This window comes from Dendropsophus ebraccatus, chromosome 3 (genome assembly GCF_027789765.1).
Source record: "Dendropsophus ebraccatus isolate aDenEbr1 chromosome 3, aDenEbr1.pat, whole genome shotgun sequence".
NCBI lineage: Eukaryota > Metazoa > Chordata > Amphibia > Anura > Hylidae > Dendropsophus > Dendropsophus ebraccatus.
Window position 1 is genome coordinate 187,676,748 of NC_091456.1, and position 21,590 is coordinate 187,698,337.

Sequence of the window (21,590 nt, forward strand, 5' to 3'; positions counted from 1 at the left end):
AGGGATGGTAAGACGTGGTGCACCCCAATGGGTAATAAGTCCAGACAGTCAGGGTTCACAGGAAACAGCGGCTTCTTTACTGAGGAAATTTTCAGGTGTAAAACAATACAGACAGAGCCCCAAGCCGGATTCTCCAGTCTCCGACCTGTAGCAGAAGAAGGGAGAGGCCTAAGCTAGCAGTCTTCTTCTAGGTCTCTGCAGGCTTGTGCTCTGGTCAGGGAGCTGGTGACCCGGGGTCTGTAGAGTCAGCGTCTTCCTCTTTGTCTTCTGTGCGGTCTAGCAGAGTCTATTCACTCCTCTGGTCTCTGCAGAACAACAGGCAACTGACTGACTCTTCCTTTTATACTGTTTGGGAGAAAACTAGAACTTTCTAGAGGTCGGGGTGGAGTGGAGAGGAGAAGCACGGCCTTAACAGATGCAATGTTTTAACCTCAGTCTGCCATAGACTTGTATTGAGTTTCCATACAGGTCTATGGGAATGACACAGCAGCTTCTTTCTAGACATAAACATTGAAAAGATCAGCATGTCTGTTTTTTTCCCCTCCAAAACCTCAGCTCTGCACACCATCTCACAGCAACAGTGGGAAACTACCGGCTTCTAAGCTTCCTGTGTCATAGCTTAGCTTTATATTAAACCCTTCAGAGTATGGTGAAGTGAATTAAAGTGAACATAACAAAAAGACCTTATATACCGAGCAAAGTTCAATACTATAAAACAGTACAAGTGTGCACAACAGAACAACACAGTGCAAGTTATCCCCTGAAAGTACAATAAAGTGGGATAGTGATGGCCTCCCATTATAGTGAGTGTCCGCAGGTGTCCATGATCACAGGTACCTTACTCCTGGGCGCTACATTTGTCCCCTGTATGTATATGTGTACAGGGGCGTAGCTAATGTCTCTTGGGCCCTGGTGCAAAAGGTCAACTTGGGGCCCCCCCTTCCTCGACCAAGCGATGCTATTGGTATATCTCAAGACCGATATTACCAATAATACCAGTATATAGGAAATATTATCAGCATACATATTACCGCCATATTGTTACTAACCAAATCCTGTATACTGAGACCAATTTTGCCAATAATACCAGTACACAAGGGGCAAATATTACCATCACCACCATATTGTTATCCAGTATACTAAATCCAATAAAACAATGTACCAGATTACAAGTAACAAATATTACCACCGCATACTGACTAACACCACCGCTGCTACTAAATAATCCACTGTACACAGATCACTATCACCGCATCCAGTCATATAGAGGCAGCCCCAGCTCTACACAGGCTCTGTACACCATATACATTAGAGTGCAGTTATATCCAGTGACTCACTGGGGACGTCTTCTCTGATCAGAGTTCTTCCCTTTTCATCATCTTCTGTCCTGGGCCGTTAAAAGAACTTCTCCGAGCCACGAATCCACAGAATCTGCCAGACAGACATATTAGGCTCCTCACTCTGGCACCATCCTCATCTCTCTACAAACTGCACATCTGTATTGGCCCCTTTACACCCTCATTTAATGTGATCATAATTATCATCGTAAATGCAGTAGTATATATTCTGTGAATATTCGTAATTGCGTTCGTATCTAAATACTGTGATCGACGAGCGTCTACACTGAAAGACTAGGCACAATAATCAGGCTGTGTAAAAGGCCCTTTAGATAAGATACCTCTCAGGTTCCAGGGGGTGCGACTGCTTCCTGTTGGCTTGTACTCCACCCATGTCCTGCAAGTGTTATAAATAGAGATTTGGCTCCTTTCTGCCCAGTTGTAGGCTTATTCAGCCCAGGAGAGGCCATTGCTAGTGTGAGAATGCTGGAGTAGGGACCATGGGAGAGATTTATCAAACATGGTGTAAAGTGAAACTGGCTCAGTTGCCCCTAGCAACCAATCAGATTCCACCTTTCATTCCTCACAGACTCTTTGGAAAATGAAAGGTGGAATCTGATTGGTTGCCGGGGGCAACTGAGCCAGTTTCACTTTACACCATGTTTGATAAATCTCCCCCCATGTCTCTGAGGTCACCTTAACGTGGAATCAAATATTTTGTGAAGATCCTCATTTTGTAATATCTATAGAGTAGGTTTTTATCGTGTGTACACCGGGGGAGTATATATGGTAAGCTGCTGCCTAGGCACTAAACCTCAAGACTTAACCTCAAATCTTGGGGAGCGTGGTTTCGGCCACATGCATTTCTCTACAGGGAGAAACATTGTCTCAATGACCTTTTTCATGGTTTTTAACTGTTTAAAATATAAACAAATTTCCAGATTGAATCAATGATTAGAGCCGTCGGAATATTGTTTGAGAGAGTTCTCACCACAGGATTGGTAGGTAATAGCTCCAGGCATCACAGTTAACACTGACCACACCAGACCTGACCAATACCACCATACTGTGACTGGATAACACCGCCACACAAGACCTGACCAATACCACCATACTGTGACTGGATAACACCGCCACACAAGACCTGACCAATACCACCATAAACCCCCACCCCCTCAAAAAGAAACCAGATTTACTGGCAAGTCTGAACAGGAGATTGGAGACTGAAAAAAAAAAAAAAGTATAGTTTCCTTCCCCCTGCTCCTGGTGCTGCCCCAGGCATCAGACCACGGGTGCCTAGTGGTAAATACATTCCTGGCGGTAAGTGCTTGCACCTGTAGGTTGCTGTTGCACTTACTGTATTTTAGGTTATCTGTATGTAGGGGGTCAATAGTCCTATTTTTTTTATTTGAGAAGAGTTTCCGTTACTTTTACTACTAAGGATGTCATCTCACCGGCCTACAGCTTCTAGATTCTTCTCCCTGACACTTCCTGTGGATGGGAACAGATCTAATCATTCTTCTTCTTCTTATTATTATTATTATTATTATTATAATTATTAAAAAAAAAATTACTTTCCATGTCTGCAATATGTTTAAGCTTCTATTACTGGGAAATAAGAGAAATGGTGTTTTCTCCTTTGCAGATGATTCTACCAGGAGCTCAGGGGGACATCAGATCTCCTCAGAGGATCATATCACACAAGATACATGTGAGGAGCCGTCCACTATCCCAGATACATCCTCAGCCCCTCACAGCAAAGATCTCTCATCTCATCCTGTTATACAAGTCCCATCTTCTGATCCATCACAGCAAGCTGACATTTACAGAGAAGACGATGAACATCAAAGAGCAAATACAGGAAAGCCTCAGTTTTCAGATTTACAATGTGAACAACGCTTTACTCACAAAACATATATTACAGAGGAGAAGCCTTTTTTATGTTCAGAATGTGGGAAATATTTTACTTACAAATCAATGCTTGTTAACCATCAAAGAATTCACACAGGGGAAAAGCCATTTTCATGTTCAGAATGTGGGAAATGTTATACTAAGAAATCAAGTCTTGTTGACCATCAAAAAATTCACACAGGGGAGATGCCATTTTCATGTTCAGAATGTGGGAAATGTTTTACTAAGAAATCAAAACTTGTTGACCATCAAAGAATTAATTTTTTAAATTTACAACATAAAAAATGCTTTACTCACAAAAAATATCTTACAGGGAAGAAGGCATTATCATGTTCTGAATGTGGGAAATGTTTTAATTATAAATCAGATCTTGTCAAGCATCAGAGAAGTCACACAGGGGAGAAGCCATTTCCATGTTCAGAATGTGGGAAATGTTTTATTCATAAATCAGACCTTGTTGTGCATCAGAGAACTCACACAGGGGAGAAACTATTTTCATGTTCGGAATGTGGGAAAGGTTTTAATCGAAAATCAGATCTTGTTTCACATCAGAGAACTCACACAGGGGAGAAGCCATTTTCTTGTTCGGAATGTGGGAAATGTTTTACTGTAAAATCAAATCTTCTTTACCATCAAAGAATTCACACAGGGGAGAAGCCATTTTCTTGTTCAGAATGTGGAAAATGTTTTACTGTAAAGTCAAATCTTGTTGAGCATCAAAGAACTCACACGGGTGAGAAGCCATTTTCATGTTCAGAATGTGGCAAATGTTTTACTATAAAATCAACTCTTGTTAGCCATAAGAGAACTCATACAGTAGAAAAGGCATTTTCTTGTTCAGTATGTGGGAAATGTTTTACTGTGAAATCAAATCTTGTTAAACATCAAAGAATTCACACAGAAGAGAAGCCATTTTCATGTTCAGATTGTGGGAAATGTTTTACTCTGAAATCAAATCTTGTTAAACACCAAAGAATTCACACAAAAGAGAAGCCGTTTTCATGTTCATATTGTGGGAAATGTTTTACTGAAAAATCAAATCTTGTGAGACATCACATAATTCACACAAAAGAGAAGCAATTTTCATGTTCAGAATGTGAGAAATGTTTTATTCGTAAATCAAATCTTTGTAAACATCAAAGAACTCACAAAAAAAAGTAGCCAGTTCCATGTTCAGAATGTGGGGCTGTTTTTCTCAGAAATCATGTACTCGAAGAATTAACAGACAAGAAGCCATTTTCATGTTCAGATTGTGAGAAATGTTTTACTGAAAAATCAAATCTTTTTAAACATCAAAGAATTCACTCAGAAGAAAAGCCATTTTAATATTCAGACTGTGGAAAACTTTTTACTCAGAAAAAAAATCTTGGTGATAGAGATGAACAATTTCTTAATAAATTTCAACAAAACAGCCAAACTATAGCAGCTGCAGTACTGGGACTATTACAGAAGGACCAATGTGTTAATGCCTGTTCTTGTAAAATTGTCAAAAGTTGGAAAAATCACAATTGAAAAAAAGTCAAGCGTTTAATTTCCGCCATAGACAGCAGTGGACATCGGCGGGTCAGCGACGTAACATCAATTTTCTCCCAGGAAAGCAGTGGATATTGGTAAATGAGCAGCGTAAAGTGATATTATCTCTAAGGACAGCAGTGGACATCGGTGGGCCAGCCGCATCAAATTAGGTTTTCTTCTAGGACAGCAATGGCCATTGGTGGATCAGCTGTGTATACTCACCTCTTCTCTATGGACATTATTGGACGCTGGTGGATCAGCGGTGTAAAATGGCACTTTCTCCCAGGACAGCAGTAGACAGCGGCAGCACATGGACTCTCTTCGACCCAGAGACACTTAGCACAGACACCAGTAGATGGCAGCAGCAGCACTTGTGAGGAGCCTAGCACAGACAGGAACTGTAGCGGGATTTACCTTTTTTAAATAAAGCTCCCAATAAATTTTCACACTCATCAGTTGTTTTTTTTTTTTTTTTTTTAAATGTTAAGTAAAATGATTATACTACGACTATTGAGCTGAATGGGCTTCCTGATATGATCTCCATTGAACGGACATGGAGGGTGGACGTCACAGCTGGATTTCTAATTTTGAAATCCATGTTGCACCCCCTCCCCTCCCCTTATGTCCCTCTAAGTAGCCAGATATGTGCAGGGTCCGGGGTTGCAGTGGTGACAATGCTCAGCCCCCAGACACTATGGAGGTGTCACCACGTGTTGCTACTCTCTGGGAGGGATGGTAAGGTGTGGTGCACCCCAGTGTGTGATAAGTCCAGACAGTCAGGGTTCACAGTAAACAGCAGCTTCTTTACCATAGAGTCTGTAGAGTCAGCGGCTTCTTCTTTGTCTTCTGTGCGGTCTAGCAGAGTCTCTTCACTCCTCTGGTCTCTGCAGAACAACAGGCAACTGACGGACTATTCTAGTGGGCGGGGTGGAGTGGAGAAGCACGGCCTTAATGGGGAACTCCGGACAAGAAAAACTTGTATTCTATTAAAAGTACATTAAAAGTTATATAGATGTGTTTATACAATGTATTACCGTATCTGTATGGTTCTTCCACACTGGTAGCTGATAGAAATCCAGGAAGTGAAGAAAAATGGCCTCTGTGCCAATTCACATTGTCTCCTGCTCCCACTGCTCTCCCCCTTAGGAGACAAATATTACATGCCTCTGTTTCACATTGTGAGTGTTTGCTAGACACAGGCTGATGATGCAGAGAGGGGGGAGGGAGTGATTCACCATCTCTGACCAGCCAGAAGCAGGTGTTTCAACTTCGTTGATTGTGCAAAAATCTACAGAGAAATTAGGGCTGTGTTCACACATGTTGGTGTGATTGCAGTATCTGTACAAAAATGATGCAGTAACATAAATAGATTATGCTAAACAGCAGAGAGGATAAGAGCCGGCACTGCCAATCCCACCTGCACAAAAAACAAGGCATAAACAGTATATCCCATGTAAGATGGTATCGAATAAAGTCCCTATTGTGGAAATCAATTTCAAAGATAAAAGATGCTTGATCATAATTAGAGATGAGCGAACCAGCTGGATTTCTGGTTCGTATGAATCAGAAATCTCTGCGTCTGACTCCCGCTGTCTACTCGCTCCATGCAGCAGGTGGATACATCGTAAGGAACGCCTGGAAAACTGGGATACAGCCATTGGCATTGGCTGTATCCCAGTTTTTTAGGCATTCCTTACGATGTATCCACCCGCTGCACGGAGCCGGGAGTCAGCCGCCGAGATTTCTGATTCATACGAACCAGAAATCCAGCTGGTTCGCTCATCTCTAATCATTATATGTGTGTGGAGATGAAAAGAAAAAAAAATAATTAAAAAAAGTTCTTTGCTTTATTCTAATATCGCGTTACAGGTAGAGAATACAGCGTGCTGTGTGGTGTTACAGGTAGAGAATACAGCGTGCTGTGTGGCGTTACAGGTAGAGAATACAGCTTGCTGTGTGGTGTTACAGGTAGAGAATACAGCGTGCTGTGTGGTGTTACAGGTAGAGAATACAGTGTGCTGTGTGGTGTTACAGGTAGAGAATACAGCGCTGTGTGGTGTTACAGGTAGAGAATACAGCGTGTGGTGTTACAGGTAGAGAATACAGCGTGCTGTGTTGTGTTACAGGTAGAGAATACAGCGTGCTCTGTGGTGTTACAGGTAGAGAATACAGCGTGCTGTGTGGTGTTACAGGTAGAGAATACAGCGTGCTGTGTGGTGTTACAGGTAGAGAATACAGCGTGCTGTGTGGTGTTACAGGTAGAGAATACAGCGTGCTGTGTGTTGCTACAGGTAGAGAATACAGCGTGCTGTGTGGTGTTACAGGTAGAGAATACCGTGTGCTCTGTGGTGTTACAGGTAGAGAATACAGCGTGCTGTGTGGTGTTACAGGTAGAGAATACAGCGTGCTGTGTGGTGTTACAGGTAGAGAATACAGCGTGCTGTGTGGTGTTACAGGTAGAGAATAAAGCATGCTGTGTGGTGTTACAGGTAGAGAATACAGCGTGCTGTGTGGTGTTACAGGTAGAGAATACAGTGTGCTGTGTGGTGTTACAGGTAGAGAATACAGCGTGCTGTGTGGTGTTACAGGTAGTAATTGTGTGGTGTTACAGGTAGAGAATACAGCGTGCTGTGTGGTGTTACAGGTAGAGAATACAGTGTGCTGTGTGGTGTTACAGGTAGAGAATACAGCGTGCTGTGTGGTGTTACAGGTAGTAATTGTGTGGTGTTACAGGTAGAGAATACAGCGTGCTGTGTGGTGTTACAGGTAGAGAATACAGCATGCTGTGTGGTGTTACAGGTAGTAATTGTGTGGTGTTACAGGTAGAGAATACAACGTGCTGTGTGGTGTTACAGGTAGAGAGTACAGCGTGCTGTGTGGTGTTACAGGTAGAGAGTACAGCGTGCCGTGTGGTGTTACAGGTAGAGTATATAGTGTGCTGTGTGGGAACACAATGAAATGATAAAGTACTGCAAATAATTCAGTAACACAATGAAACTGCAATGTGTGAACACAGCCTAGATGGGAATAGGCAGGGTGGGGGACTGTGATGGAACAGCTGAGGGAAAGCATTGCATTCTGGAACCTGTAATACTAAGTACATCTGCTCAACCAGGAAATGCAGAAACACAAAACAGAATAAAACCCCCCAAAACAAATGGATTTTTGGTAGTTTCAAAGCTGGGATAGATAGGTAAGTAATGCTATATGCTTCTGCAGAAGGTTCATTTTTTTTTACCTCTACCCAGAGTTCCCCTTTAACAGATACAATGTTTCAACTTTAATCTGCCATCGACTTGTATTGAGTTTCAATAGAGGTCTATGGAAATGACACAGTAGCTTCTTTCTAGACATAAACCACATTGAAAAGATCAGTATGTCTGTTTTTTTCCCTTCAAAAACTCATATATATATACACACACTGAGCCCTCCGAGCAGTATTCGGGTCCTTTTACACACAGATAAATTTAGCCGATATATACAACCAATAGGCATTTAGATGAGAAGATAAATCGCTATAAAAAGTCGTTAATGCGATCATAATTACAATCGTAAATGCAGTCGTATATATTCTGTGAATATTCGTAATTGCGGTCGTATCTATATACTGTGAGCGACGAGCGTTTACACTGAAAGACTGAAACAATTGACAATGATTTTGAGGTCGGTCCAAAAGATACGATCGGCGACATACAAGCGAATATTCGTTGGTAGTTGTGATCGTTACTGCATTTACACCAGAAGATTTTTGCTTAAATTTTAAATTTTTTTGCACGATAATCAGGCTGTGTAAAAGGCCCTTTAGACGAGATACTTCTCAGGTTCCAGGGGGTGCGGCTGCTTCCTGTTGGCTTGTACTCCAACCATGTCCTGCAAGTGTTATAAATAGAGATTTGGCTCCTATCTGCCCAGTTGTAGGCTTATTCAGCCCAGGAGAGGCCATTGCTAGTGTGAGAATGCTGGAGTAGGGACCATGTCTCTGAGGTCACCTTAACGTGGTGACACGGTGCACTCTGTTGGATCAAATATTTTGGCAAAGATTCTCATTTTGTAATGTCTATAGAGCATGTGTACACCAGGGGGATTATATACAATAAGTGCTTGTATCTGTAGGTTGCTGTAGCACTTTCTGTATTTTAGGTTATTGATATGTAGGGGGTCAATAGTCCTATTTTTTTTTTTTTCCATTATTTTTTTTACTACTTAGGACGTCATCTCCCCGGCCTCCAGCTTCTAGATTCTTCTCCCTGACACTTCCTGTGGATGGGAACAGATCTGATCATTCTTATTATGTTACATAAAAAAGAGTAACTTTCCATGTCTGCAATATGTTTAAGCTTCTATTACTGGGGAATAAGAGAAATGGTGTTTTCTCCTTTGCAGATGATTCTACCAGGAGCTCAGGGGGGCATCAGATCTCCTCACACTGACTTATGATGACAGTTGACAGACAAGTATAATGACAATACCAGACAATTCTTTGACAATGGCTTCCTAGTAGGATGGTGGTGGACTGCATGGAATGGCTGCTCATCCCAGCTGGATTGGATAGCCTCCCTGTAGGTGGATGGTGGTGTCAAGGGAACATCTTGCCATGACACCATGTTCTCCTCCTCCTTCGACCACCCCATAAGAAGTCTTGGACGCCAAGGCTCCTCATAAACACTCGTAGACTGTCTTATGGTTCTTTTACACAGACAGATTTATCTGACAGATCTTAAAAGCCAAAGACAGGAATGGACTATAAACACGGAACAGTTCATAAAGGAAAACGGAAATCTCTCCTCTTTTCAAATCCATTCCTGGCTTTGGCTTCAAAAATCTGTCAGATAAATCTTTCTGTGTAAACGCACCATTACTGTGGGAAAGCACCTTGTCCACACCCACCTGCAAAATGCTGCCATCCTTTTCCCCACTGTGGTTTCACTTTAATGCAGGGCCAGAAACACAGTGACAAAGCTGCCGCAGTTTAGTTTTAGTGCGGTTTGTTTAACCCTTCCGTCATAACTTTTAAAATCTAAATCAACAGTAGATGTGATATAAAGCAAGTTTGCAATATACATTGAATATTTTTTTATCATGCTGTAAAACAAAGCTGAACTTACCAGAAATCCAGGTCCAGTATCCTGAAGAAAGCTATATAACAGCTATACTTACTGTATCCAGGTCCAGTCCCCTGAAGGCAGCTATATAACAGCTATACTTACTCTATCCAGGTCCAGTCTCCTGAAGCTATATAACAGCTATACTTACTGTATCCAGGTCCAGTCTCCTGAAGCTATATAACAGCTATACTTACTGTATCCAGGTCCAGTCTCCTGAAGCTATATAACAGCTATACTTACTGTATCCAGGTCCAGTCTCCTGAAGGCAGCTATATAACAGCTATACTTACTGTATCCAGGTCCGGTCTCCTGAAGAAAGCTATATAACAGCTCTACTTACTGTATCCAGGTCCAGTCTCCTGAAGGCTGCTATATAACAGCTACACTTATTGTATCTAGGTCCAGTCTCCTGAAGGCAGCTATACTTACTGTATCCAGGCCCAGTCTCCTGAAGGCAGCTATATAACAGCTATACTTACTATATCCAGGTCCAGTCTCTGGAAGGCAGCTATATAACAGCTATACTTACTGTATCCAGGTCCAGTCTATGGAAGGCAGCTATATAACATCTATACTTACTGTATCCAGGTCCAGTCTCCTGAAGGCAGCTATATAAGAGCTATACTTACTGTATCCAGGTCCAGTCTCCTGAAGGCAGCTATATACCAGCTATACTTACTATATCCAGGTCCAGTCTCTGGAAGGCAGCTATATAACAGCTATACTTACTGTATCCAGGTCCAGTCTATGGAAGGCAGCTATATAACATCTATACTTACTGTATCCAGGTCCAGTCTCCTGAAGGCAACTATATAACAGCTATACTTACTGTATCCAGGTCCAGTCTCTGGAAGGCAGCTATATAACAGCTATACTTACTGTATCCAGGTCCAGTCTCCTGCTAGTCTTATGCTAGTGGCTAAAGTTGGTCACTATATTGTGTATTTTTTTGTGAAAAACATCAAAAAAACAGTGGTGCCTTGGACTATGTGCATAATTCTTTCCAGTCTGCTGCCACCTCTGTCCATGTCAGGAACTGTCTATAGAAAAACTCCTGCTCTGGACAGTTCCTGACATGGACAGAGGTGGCAGCAGACTGGAAAGAATACACCACTTCGTGCAGGACATACAGCAGCTGATAAGTACTGGAAGACTTGAGAATTTTAAACAGAATTAAATTACAATTTTATTTAACTTTCTGACACCAGTTTATTTGAAAGGAAAACAATGCCACCATAATACCCTTTTAATTCTTTTAAACTATTAGATACACCCTCAACTGAATTCTAGAAGCTTGACCTTAAAAAACATACATTCTCTTCCATCTATATCAGGGGTGGGGAACCTTTTCCATGTCGAGAGCCATTTGGGCATTAATAAAATAATTTGAGGGACGCATATTGTGCGCAGCAGTTAGTAGCGTGGGTGCACAGCACCCTGGGCAAGGCAAAGTATTGTTCCCCTGCTATTGTAGTTAACCCTCTGTGATGCCCCTTGTACCTGATGTGAATCCTTAGTGATGCCCTGTAGCCAGAGTTAACCTCCATTGATGCCCCTGGTAGCTGTAGTTAACCCATTACTGATGTCCCTGGTAGTCTAGTTAACCCCTTACTGATGTCCCTGGTAGTCTAGTTAACCCCTTACTGATGTCCCTGGTAGTCTAGTTAACCCATTACTGATGTCCCTGGTAGTCTAGTTAACCCCCAATGATGCCTCTGGTAGGCCTATTTAACCCCCCCCAGTCATGTCCCCGGTAGCCTAGTTAACCCCCCCCCCCCCAGTCATGTCCCCGGTAGCCTAGTTAACCCCCCCACCCCCAGTCATGTCCCTGGTAGCCTAGTTAACCCCCCCACCCCCAGTCATGTCCCTGGTAGCCTAGTTAACCCCCAGTGCCTGTCCCAAATAAAAAAAAATAAACATCCCACTCACCTTTCCTCTACTCCCACTCTACCCAGGTCCTCTTCTCTCCCCTCTAGCCTGTGCCCGTCTTCTCCTACAGGCGGCACGCGATGAAATGATGTCATTGCGCGTGTCCCGCAGGAGAAGAAAGACGTGCGCCGCACTGGTGGGGAAGGAGGCGGCACAGGCTGCATCCTCCTGTGTCTGGCAGCTGTCACAGAGACAAGAGGAAACTGTGTATGCCGGCTCCTTCCCCACCAGAGCGGCGCACATCACAGGGGAGCCGCGGGGCGCAACAGGAGGTCTCAGGGGCCAGAGGTTCACCACCCCTGAGCTAAGCAAATCTTTCCATTATAATTTAGCCCTTTTAGTTCCACTCCTGCTTGTGGTTGAAAAAAAGACTGACAGAAATACTATGTGTGAACATAGCCTAGTAAGGTAAAGTCTAGCGTGTATCCTCTCCTCTGAGAGGGCTTACATTCTAGCATATTTAGTACTGAAATGTCTGGAGTGTATCCTCTCCTCTGAGAGGGCATCTCCACCAGGTGTATCCTCTCCTCTGAGAGGGCATCTCCACTAGGTGTATCCTCTCCTCTGAGAGGGCATACATTCTAGCAAGTGCAGTTTTGAAAGGTCTAGACCACAGGTGTCAGACTTCATCCCTCGGCTGTTACAAACTACATTTCCCTTCATGCCTTACCTGTCCACACATGGTGGGAATTGTAGTCTGACATCTCTAGTCTAGAATGTTCTCTTTTCTCACTGCAGGATATACAGTCTAGCATGTTCAGTATTAAAATGTCTAGTATGTATCCTCTCCTCTGAGCGTATCCTCTCTTTTGAGCTTCCCACACGGCATGATTAAGAGGTGAAAGAGAGCGGCGATGTGTTAGGTCAGTGCTCGCTTCCCCTCTGTTCCCCGCTCGCTGTCTGTGTTGATCTTGATTTCTCAATCGGTTTGAAGACCACAATAAGCCGAGAAGATGGATTATCACACCAAATGATTATCAAACAGAATGGCCGGGAATAGTTACGGCCAATAATCCTTTGGTGTAATAGGACCCTTAGCTGTACAGGGAACAGGACTAGTGTGTGGGGGGTCTGTATACAGGGGAGAGGTCTGATGTGTGTGGGGTCTGTATACAGGGGAGAGGTCTGATGAGTGTGGGGTCTGTATACAGGGAAAAGGACTAGGGTCTGTATACAGGGGGAGTGGACTGTTGTGGGGGGGGGGGGGGTCTGTATACAGGGGGAGAGGACTGGTGTGTGGGGTCTGTATACAGGGTGGAGGACTGGTGGTGGTGGGGTCTGTATACAGGGGAGAGGACTGGTGTGTGGGGTCTGTATACAGGGGGAGAGGACTGGTGTGTGGGGTCTGTATACAGGGGAGAGGACTGGTGTGTGGGGTCTGTATACAGGGGGAGAGGACTGGTGTGTGGGGTCTCTATACAGGGGGAGAGGACTGGTGTGTGGGGTCTGTATACGGGGAGAGGACTGGTGTGGGTGTGTGTGGGTCTGTATACAGGGGAGAGGACTGGTGTGGGTCTGTATACAGGGGGAGAGGACTGGTGTGTGTTGTCTGTATACAGGGGGAGAGGACTGGTGTGTGGGGTCTGTATACAGGGGAGAGGACTGGTGTGGGTGTGTGTGGGTCTGTATACAGAGGGAGAGGACTGGTGTGTGTGGTCTGTATACAGGGGGAGAGGACTGGTGTGTGGTCTGTATACAGGGGGAGAGGACTGGTGTGTGGTCTGTATACAGGGGGAGAGGACTGGTGTGTGGTCTGTATACAGGGGGAGAGGACTGGTGTGTGTGGTCTGTATACAGGGGAGAGGTCTGGTGTGTGTGTTCTGTATACAGGGGAGAGGACTGGTGTGTGGAGTCTGTATACAGGGGGAGAGGACTGGTGTGGGGGGTCTGTATACAGGGGAGAGGACTGGTGTGAGGGGTCTGTCTACAGGGGGAGAGGACTGGTGTGTGGTCTGTATACAGGGGGAGAGGACTGGTGTGTGGTCTGTATACAGGGGAGAGCACTGGTATGTGGGGTCTGTATACAGGGGGAGAGGACTGGTGTGTGGGGTCTGTATACAGGGGGAGGGGACTGGTGTGTGGGGTCTGTATACAGGGGAGAGGACTGGTGTGGGGGGTCTGTATACAGGGGGGAGGACTGGTGTGTGGGGTCTGTATACAGGGGGAGAGGACTGGTGTGTGGGGTCTGTATACAGGGGGGAGGACTGGTGTGTGGGGTCTGTATACAGGGGGGAGGACTGGTGTGTGGGGTCTGTATACAGGGGGGAGGACTGGTGTGTGGGGTCTGTATACAGGGGGAGAGGACTGGTGTGTGGGGTCTGTATACAGGGGGAGAGGACTGGTGTGTGAGGTCTGTATACAGGGGGAGAGGACTGGTGTGTGGTGTCTGTATACAGGGGAGAGGACTGGTGTGTGGTCTGTATACAGGGGAGAGGACTGGTGTGTGGTCTGTATACAGGGGAGAGGACTGGTGTGTGGTCTGTATACAGGGGAGAGGACTGGTGTGTGGGGGGTCTGTATACAGGGGGAGAAGACTGGTGTGTGTGGTCTGTATACAGGGGAGAGGACTGGTGTGTGGTCTGTATACAGGGGGAGAGGACTGGTGTGTGGGGGGTCTGTATACAGGGGAGAGGACTGGTGTGTGGGGGGTCTGTATACAGGGGGAGAGGACTGGTGTGTGGGGGGGTCTGTATACAGGGGGAGAGGACTGATGTGTGGTCTGTATACAGGGGGAGAGGACTGGTGTGTGGGGGGTCTGTATACAGGGGGAGAGGACTGGTGTGTGGGGGGTCTGTATACAGGGGGAGAGGACTGGTGTGTGGGGGGGTCTGTATACAGGGGGAGAGGACTGATGTGTGGTCTGTATACAGGGGGAGAGGACTGGTGTGTGTGGTCTGTATACAGGGGGAGAGGACTGGTGTGTGGTCTGTATACAGGGGGAGAGGACTGGTGTGGGGTCTGTATACAGGGGAGAGGACTGGTGTGTGTGGTCTGTATACAGGGGGAGAGGACTGGTGTGTGGTCTGTATACAGGGGGAGAGGACTGGTGTGGGGTCTGTATACAGGGGAGAGGACTGGTGTGTGGGGGGTCTGTATACAGGGGGAGAGGACTGGTGTGTATACAGACCCCACACACCAGTCCTCTCCCCCTGTATACAGACCCCCCACACCAGTCCTCTCCTCCTGTATACAGACCCCACACACACCAGTCCTCTCCCCTGTATACAGACCACACACACCAGTCCTCTCCCCCCTGTATACAGACCCCCCACACACCAGTCCTCTTCCCCTGTATACAGACCCCACACACCAGTCCTCTCCCCCTGTATACAGACCCCCCCCACACACACACCAGTCCTCTCCCCCTGTATACAGACCCCACACACCAGTCCTCTCCCCCTGTATACAGACCCCACACACCGGTCCTCTCCCCCTGTATACAGACCCCCCCCCCTGTATACAGACCCCACACACACCAGTCCTCTTCCCCTGTATACAGACCCCACACACCAGTCCTCTCCCCCTGTATACAGACCCCACACACCGGTCCTCTCCCCCTGTATACAGACCCCCCCCCCCTGTATACAGACCCCACACACACCAGTCCTCTTCCCCTGTATACAGACCCCACACACCAGTCCTCTCCCCCTGTATACAGACCCCACACACCAGTCCTCTCCCCCTGTATACAGACCCCACACACCAGTCCTCTCCCCCTGTATACAGACCCCACACACCAGTCCTCTCCCCCTGTATACAGACCCCCCCCACACACCAGTCCTCTCCCCCTGTATACAGACCCCCCCCACACACCAGTCCTCTCCCCCTGTATACAGACCCCACACACCAGTCCTCTCCCCCTGTATACAGACCCCCCCCACACACCAGTCCTCTCCCCCTGTATACAGACCCCCCCCACACACCAGTCCTCTCCCCCTGTATACAGACCCCCCCCCCACACCAGTCCTCTCCCCCTGTATACAGACCCCCCCCACACACCAGTCCTCTCCCCCTGTATACAGACCCCCCCCACACACCAGTCCTCTCCCCCTGTATACAGACCCCCCCCACACACCAGTCCTCTCCCCTGTATACAGACCCCACACACCAGTCCTCTCCCCCTGTATACAGACCCCACACACCAGTCCTCTCCCCCTGTATACAGATCCCACACACCAGTCCTCTCCTCTGTATACAGACCCCACACACCAGTCCTCTCCCCCTGTATACAGACCCCACACACCAGTCCTCTCCCCCTGTATACAGACCCCACACACCAGTCCTCTCCCCTGTATACAGACCCCACACACCAGTCCTCTCCCCTGTATACAGACCACACACACCAGTCCTCTCCCCCTGTATACAGACCACACACACCAGTCCTCTCCCCCTGTATACAGACCCCACACACCAGTCCTCTCCCCCTGTATACAGACCCCACACACCAGTCCTCTCCCCCTGTATACAGACCCCACACACCAGTCCTCTCCCCCCTGTATACAGACCCCACACACCAGTCCTCTCCCCCTGTATACCCCTCCATGTTACTGTGGATATTCCATCTTCCTTCCCTCTGTCTCCGCTCAGTGAATGGTGCAGCAGCTCACTGCTTCCTACTTCCGGTGGAGGCCCCGCCCCTCCTGGTGACATCACACTTACAGGAGAGGAGACATTCTAGCATCTTCTGTGAGCACACGGCTCCTGTACAGCTCTGCAGGCGGATTCCTGGGATCTACTGACCGGCTGCCAGACAGGTAGGAGTTATAAAGTGTTTAGGAGAGAGGGGGCGCTGTGGATGGGGGATATTAGGGAGGAGGGGGAGGATGTGGAGGACATTGGATAACCCCTTTAACCCTTTCAGGACTGATCCTGAGCCTTGAGGACCAGAGCCCATTTTTTGAAATCTGTCCAGTCTCACTTTGGCTAAATTCACACATCAGTATTTTTCATCCATTTTCCTGGACCAGGAAATACAGAATCCATTACAGCCCATTATTTTCAAAGATGCTCTTCATACATCCGTTTCTTTGTGGATTCGCAATCTGTGACAAAACCCCGGACATGTTGTAATACGGTCCGTAATTACAGAACAGACACCCCAATAGAAGTCTATGGGGAGCACAACATTTGAGGAGAGTACATTGCAGTCCGCAAAACCATCCATATCACGGATCCGTTTTTTCGTGACATCACCAAGCTCCTCCCGGCCGCAGTAGGTAAACATGTACCAAGGATGTGGAGAAGCTCCTACTACTTGTCCAGGAGCGCAGGTGTTTGTGGGACAAAAGAGATGAAAATTATACAGATAGATGAGTCCATGTAGCAGCATTCCCCCCCCCCCCCCCCCCCCCCCCCCATACTGTGCAAGTGCATGGAGCAGCATTGCCGCCCCCCCATACTGTGCAAGTGCATGGAGCAGCATTCCCTCCCCTCCCCCCCCCCATACTATGCAAGTGCATGGAGCAGCATTCCCACCCCTCGCCCCCATACTGTGCAAGTGCATGGAGCAGTATTCCCACCCCTAATGACATCATTTTTGCCATCCGCTTTTTTTCTTCTTCACTACACCTTTTTTTTGCAGATCCGCATAGAACAGATTAAAAAAAAACAATACGGATGTAAAATGGATGAGTTTTTGCAGATTGTGGAAGAAAAATAAAGGGATCCAGATTTTCATCCAGGAAAATATACTGACGTGAATGTGTGATTATTCGAGATGAGCGAGTAGTGAAATATTCGATTTTCGAGAATACGAATCGAATAGGCACCGAGATTCGACTTTTCGAACAAATATTCGATCCCATTATAGTCTATGGGAAAAAATGTTTTGGTGTAACAGGGCCCTTAGGGGTGACAAGGTGTGTCCACAAGATGGCAAGTGAGCTTTCTGATAAAATTGTACGAGAAAACTTTGTGGGTGGGTAGTAGGAGCTGCAAGGTGGTAGGGGTTTGTCTGAGGGATGGAGTAGGAGACAGCAAAGGGGACACAAATGGTTGGAGCAGATTGGGAAAGTAGCAGAAAAAGAAAAGACATGGACTGTTTGGGGACCATATTGAAAGGGAAAGGGCACAAAGTGAGGGGGGGGGTCTGGAGCAGAGAGACACAAGGTAGAAATAAGAGGTGGAGGAGCATTTGGGGAGGGAGTAGGATGCTCCATGAAGGAGAGCACAAAATGGCAGGGGATCTCTAGGGATAAGAGGGGCTGAAAAATGGGTAGAGAGCTCTGGCCTGGTTGTTGTCCCTAGAGGTGGTTAGGGAGCAGATGAGGCAGCTGTACCCAGTCTGGAGGGCTCCAGGGATCAGATGGTTTGTACTGGTCCCAGGTGGCACCGGCAATAACTGGACATATATAGCAGATCCTGAGGGTATGCAACACGTCTTCATGGGAACAACTCTAACTGCCACTGCAGGATTTACATGTAGGGGCCCCCCATTCAGTGTACGGCAAAGTAAGGCCAAAACCTACATGAAAAAAAAATATTAATGGCTTCTCTGCAGGGGTCATGTTCTTAGCAGGTGATGTATACTCCTCAGTGTTATCTATGAGGAGCAGGAGATACAGGACCTTCACCTCATTGGCTCACAGGTCACTCTCCCTGACCCCTGCTTATAGCCTGTAACCCCTGCCGCACTGCTCACAGAAGAGACAGGAGAAGTGTGATTTATGACCTGTTCTTTCTGCTGTGTCCCGACACTGCCCTGCCTCATAAATACAGAACTGACAGGAGCCCTGTGCTGGGGCAGGGGGGATTATGGGAGCCGGGCAGACGCTGCACACGGCTCCTGTCAGCTGCTAATGAAGATGCTTCTACCGGTCTTACTGTCCCCTCATCGCTCTCTTCCTCCATGCTGCATAAGTGCTCACACTCCAGGAGCAGCTGGAGACAGAGACAGGCAAGGCAGTCTGGAAGCACAGACAGGAAAGGGTTACCCGCCAGGCAGGTCAGTTTCCCAGATGCAGCTCCTCACTCCCGCTGCATTCCAGGAAGAAGAGGCTGAGGTGTGACGGGCTGGGGTCGTTAGCAGCGGGGGTCTGCTACACATAGTAGCCGACCCCCACTGCTTCTGGAGCTGCTCAGGAGGGGTCAGATGCCACTGGCAGTGTGACAGCGGCATCTGCACAGTTACATAGCCGGCACAGGCGATCGCTGTGTGTGGCTATAACTTATCACTGCTGTGAGCGGAGGGAGGGGCGGGCGGAGGAGGTGACTGCAGGGGGCAGGGGCTGTACTCAGAGAACATGGCAGGCGCTCAGCTAGCCACCCGCCGTGTTCTCTACTCTATACTTCATGTTCAGCTGTGTTATTAGGCAACTTAACATGAAGTATCAATACCAGGAAATCCTGGTACCGAACCGTATTTTTGCCCGAAATAACGATAGTAGTATCGATATTTTGGTGCATCGTGCATCCCTACTCCTGACCTCCTGACCTCTTCAAGATTCTTCAGTTTATTCAAGATCTGGGTGCCGTTCTCAAGTCACTATCTCCTCATCATCATCAACAGCAAGTATTCTATTCAGTCTATTCAGCCCAGCATCATTCTCAGGGAACTACTACCCTCATTCTCCGTCAAGATTCCTTTCACTCAAAGTAACGCTGTCACACCACGGCCTATTGCAGCATCACCCATCTGCTTAGCTATATGCAAGTTTGCTTATTCCTGGTTGCATCCAGAGAGACTGTTGCTATTGACAAATTCCGTGTTAATAAACGCACAACCACTGTTGTGTCTGAACCCTGGCATTGGTCTAGTTATTGGTGCCTTGACTAAGGGCAACGAAGCATAGTTGGGGCCCAGCATGGTCAGGTTCCCGTGGGTTAGTCAGCTCCCCTCGTGCCATAACCGCGACCATAACATCTGGCAACTGGCTACCCGGATCCTACCTACCATCACTAACAACTACTACCCCCAGCGGGTCACCCCACTTGCTGTGTAGCTTGTGATCTTACCGGTCCGATGTAGCAGTTCGCTGATGATAGTGTAATCTTACTGGTCTGGTGTAGCAGTTCGTGGGCAAGTTACTGTTCATAGGAGCGTGATGGAACTGAGAATAAAACGCAATATTTTTTATTACGCCATTCACCCTATGGTAAAACTGATATGTTATACATGTCCCTCAAGTTGATGCGATTACAGCGATACGTAACTTGCATAACTTTTATTTTATTTGATGGGTATAAAAAAAAATTAAAACCTTAAAAAAAAAATAAAATAAATGTTCTATTACTCTGGTCTGCAGCAGACCAGATGCACTAATTGCCGAGCTGCTATCAGCTTGGGATCATTCTGACCGGCCTGGCCAGTAGAACCGATCCCCCTTCCGCAATCGCATCACAGGGGGGAGATCCAACCACTAGACACCAGGGATGGGGCTAATGAGGACATTTAAATGCAGCTGTCATGTCATGATACACTTCTCGATAAAGTTCCTTGTATGACGCCAGAACAACTCAACTTTCCTAATGCCCCCATCTTCTCGACCAACATTAAGGAAACCATTGCCTCTCCTAAAAACTCTAAGGCACCTGGGCCTGGCGGCTACACAAGTACATTTTATAAACTGCTCAAAGATCAAATATCAGACACTTTGATGGTCATCATTAATGGTGGTCTTGGTGATGCTGGGCTTCCACCATCAGCTGATGGTCACCATGGCCACTTTCTTCCAGCACTACTCTGGTCTCCAGGTTGGGTGTGGTTTTTCAACTTAGCTTAATGGTAAATTACAGCTGAACTGAAGACAAGTCGTACTGTGTCTGGAAGGAAGAAAGTGGCCATGTTTTTCTAACACTGAATAACCCCTTTAATAGTAGAACAGAGTGACCTTAGGAGGGGGGGGGGGGTGCATGCGTCTGTGGGAGGGGGTGGTCAGGATGACCGCTTGCATCAGGGCCCATGAGACATTAGCACATTCAACTTTACACATTCATAACTTGTTTCTTTCGATCGCTGTGCCGGGTTTGTTGTTTGCTGGACAATTTGTACGTTTTATTCCCATTCTTTATTATCCATTGTATCCTCTACTTTCTATTCATCTCTACAGGATCCTCTGCTGATATCTTCTATATAAGAGACCGACCCATCAACCATGGAGAGAGACAGAGACAAGATGGCCGAGAGGATAATAACCCTCACCCTACACATACTCTTCCTGCTTACTGGGGAGGTGAGGGATTCTGAGAGTGATGTCATCATGACATCATTCTTATCTATGGAATAACAGATGGATAGGACTGGAGAGGTGAGGGATTCTGGGAGTGATGTCATCATGACATCATTCTTATCTATGGAATGATAGATGGATAGGACTGGAGAGGTGAGGGATTCTGGGAATGGATGGAGTGATAGTAATGTGTCTCTCCATACACAGGATTACACAGTAGTGAAGAAGTCCTCTAGTGGGCGCTGTGGGGCCCCTGGGTGTGAAGGATGGGGAAGAACCCTGAGCCCAATCCCGGGGCCCCTGATACATGAGGAAATGGAGGAAGAGAAGATCCTAGAAGTCACCAACAAGATGGTGGAGCTGCTGAGTGGAGAGGTGAGACTGTGGCTGCTGGGAATGCTGGGACATTATACAGTAACACCACTGGAGGGGTGGGGGGGATGACTGTGTGATCATTGTGTGTGTCAGGTTCCTATAAGGTGTCAGGACGTGGCGGTCTATTTCTCCATGGAGGAGTGGGAGTATGTAGAAGGACACAAGGATCAGTACAAGGATGTGATGCTGGAGGATCAGCAGCCCCTCCCATCAGCAGGTAATAGACAGGACTATATACACACCTCCTCTCT

General features: G+C 46.8%; 3 protein-coding genes across 4 annotated transcripts in view; 2 read left to right on the plus strand and 1 right to left on the minus strand.

Annotated features, from left to right (window-relative positions):
• LOC138787576 (zinc finger protein 585A-like) overlaps positions 1 to 5,215 on the plus strand; it is a 32,589-nt gene extending 27,374 nt beyond the window's left edge. Inside the window, exons 10-11 of the mRNA XM_069964922.1 lie at positions 2,279 to 2,338; positions 2,988 to 5,215. Coding sequence (XP_069821023.1) covers positions 2,279 to 2,338; positions 2,988 to 4,409 — 1,482 coding nt within the window. The 3' untranslated portion in view covers positions 4,410 to 5,215. The remainder of the gene's footprint in view (positions 1 to 2,278; positions 2,339 to 2,987) is intronic.
• LOC138786591 (oocyte zinc finger protein XlCOF7.1-like) overlaps positions 1 to 21,590 on the minus strand; it is a 496,490-nt gene that overhangs the window by 279,893 nt on the left and 195,007 nt on the right. The window lies entirely within an intron of this gene.
• LOC138786766 (gastrula zinc finger protein XlCGF26.1-like) overlaps positions 1 to 21,590 on the plus strand; it is a 223,792-nt gene that overhangs the window by 36,446 nt on the left and 165,756 nt on the right. The gene's annotated exons all lie outside the window — the stretch shown is intronic.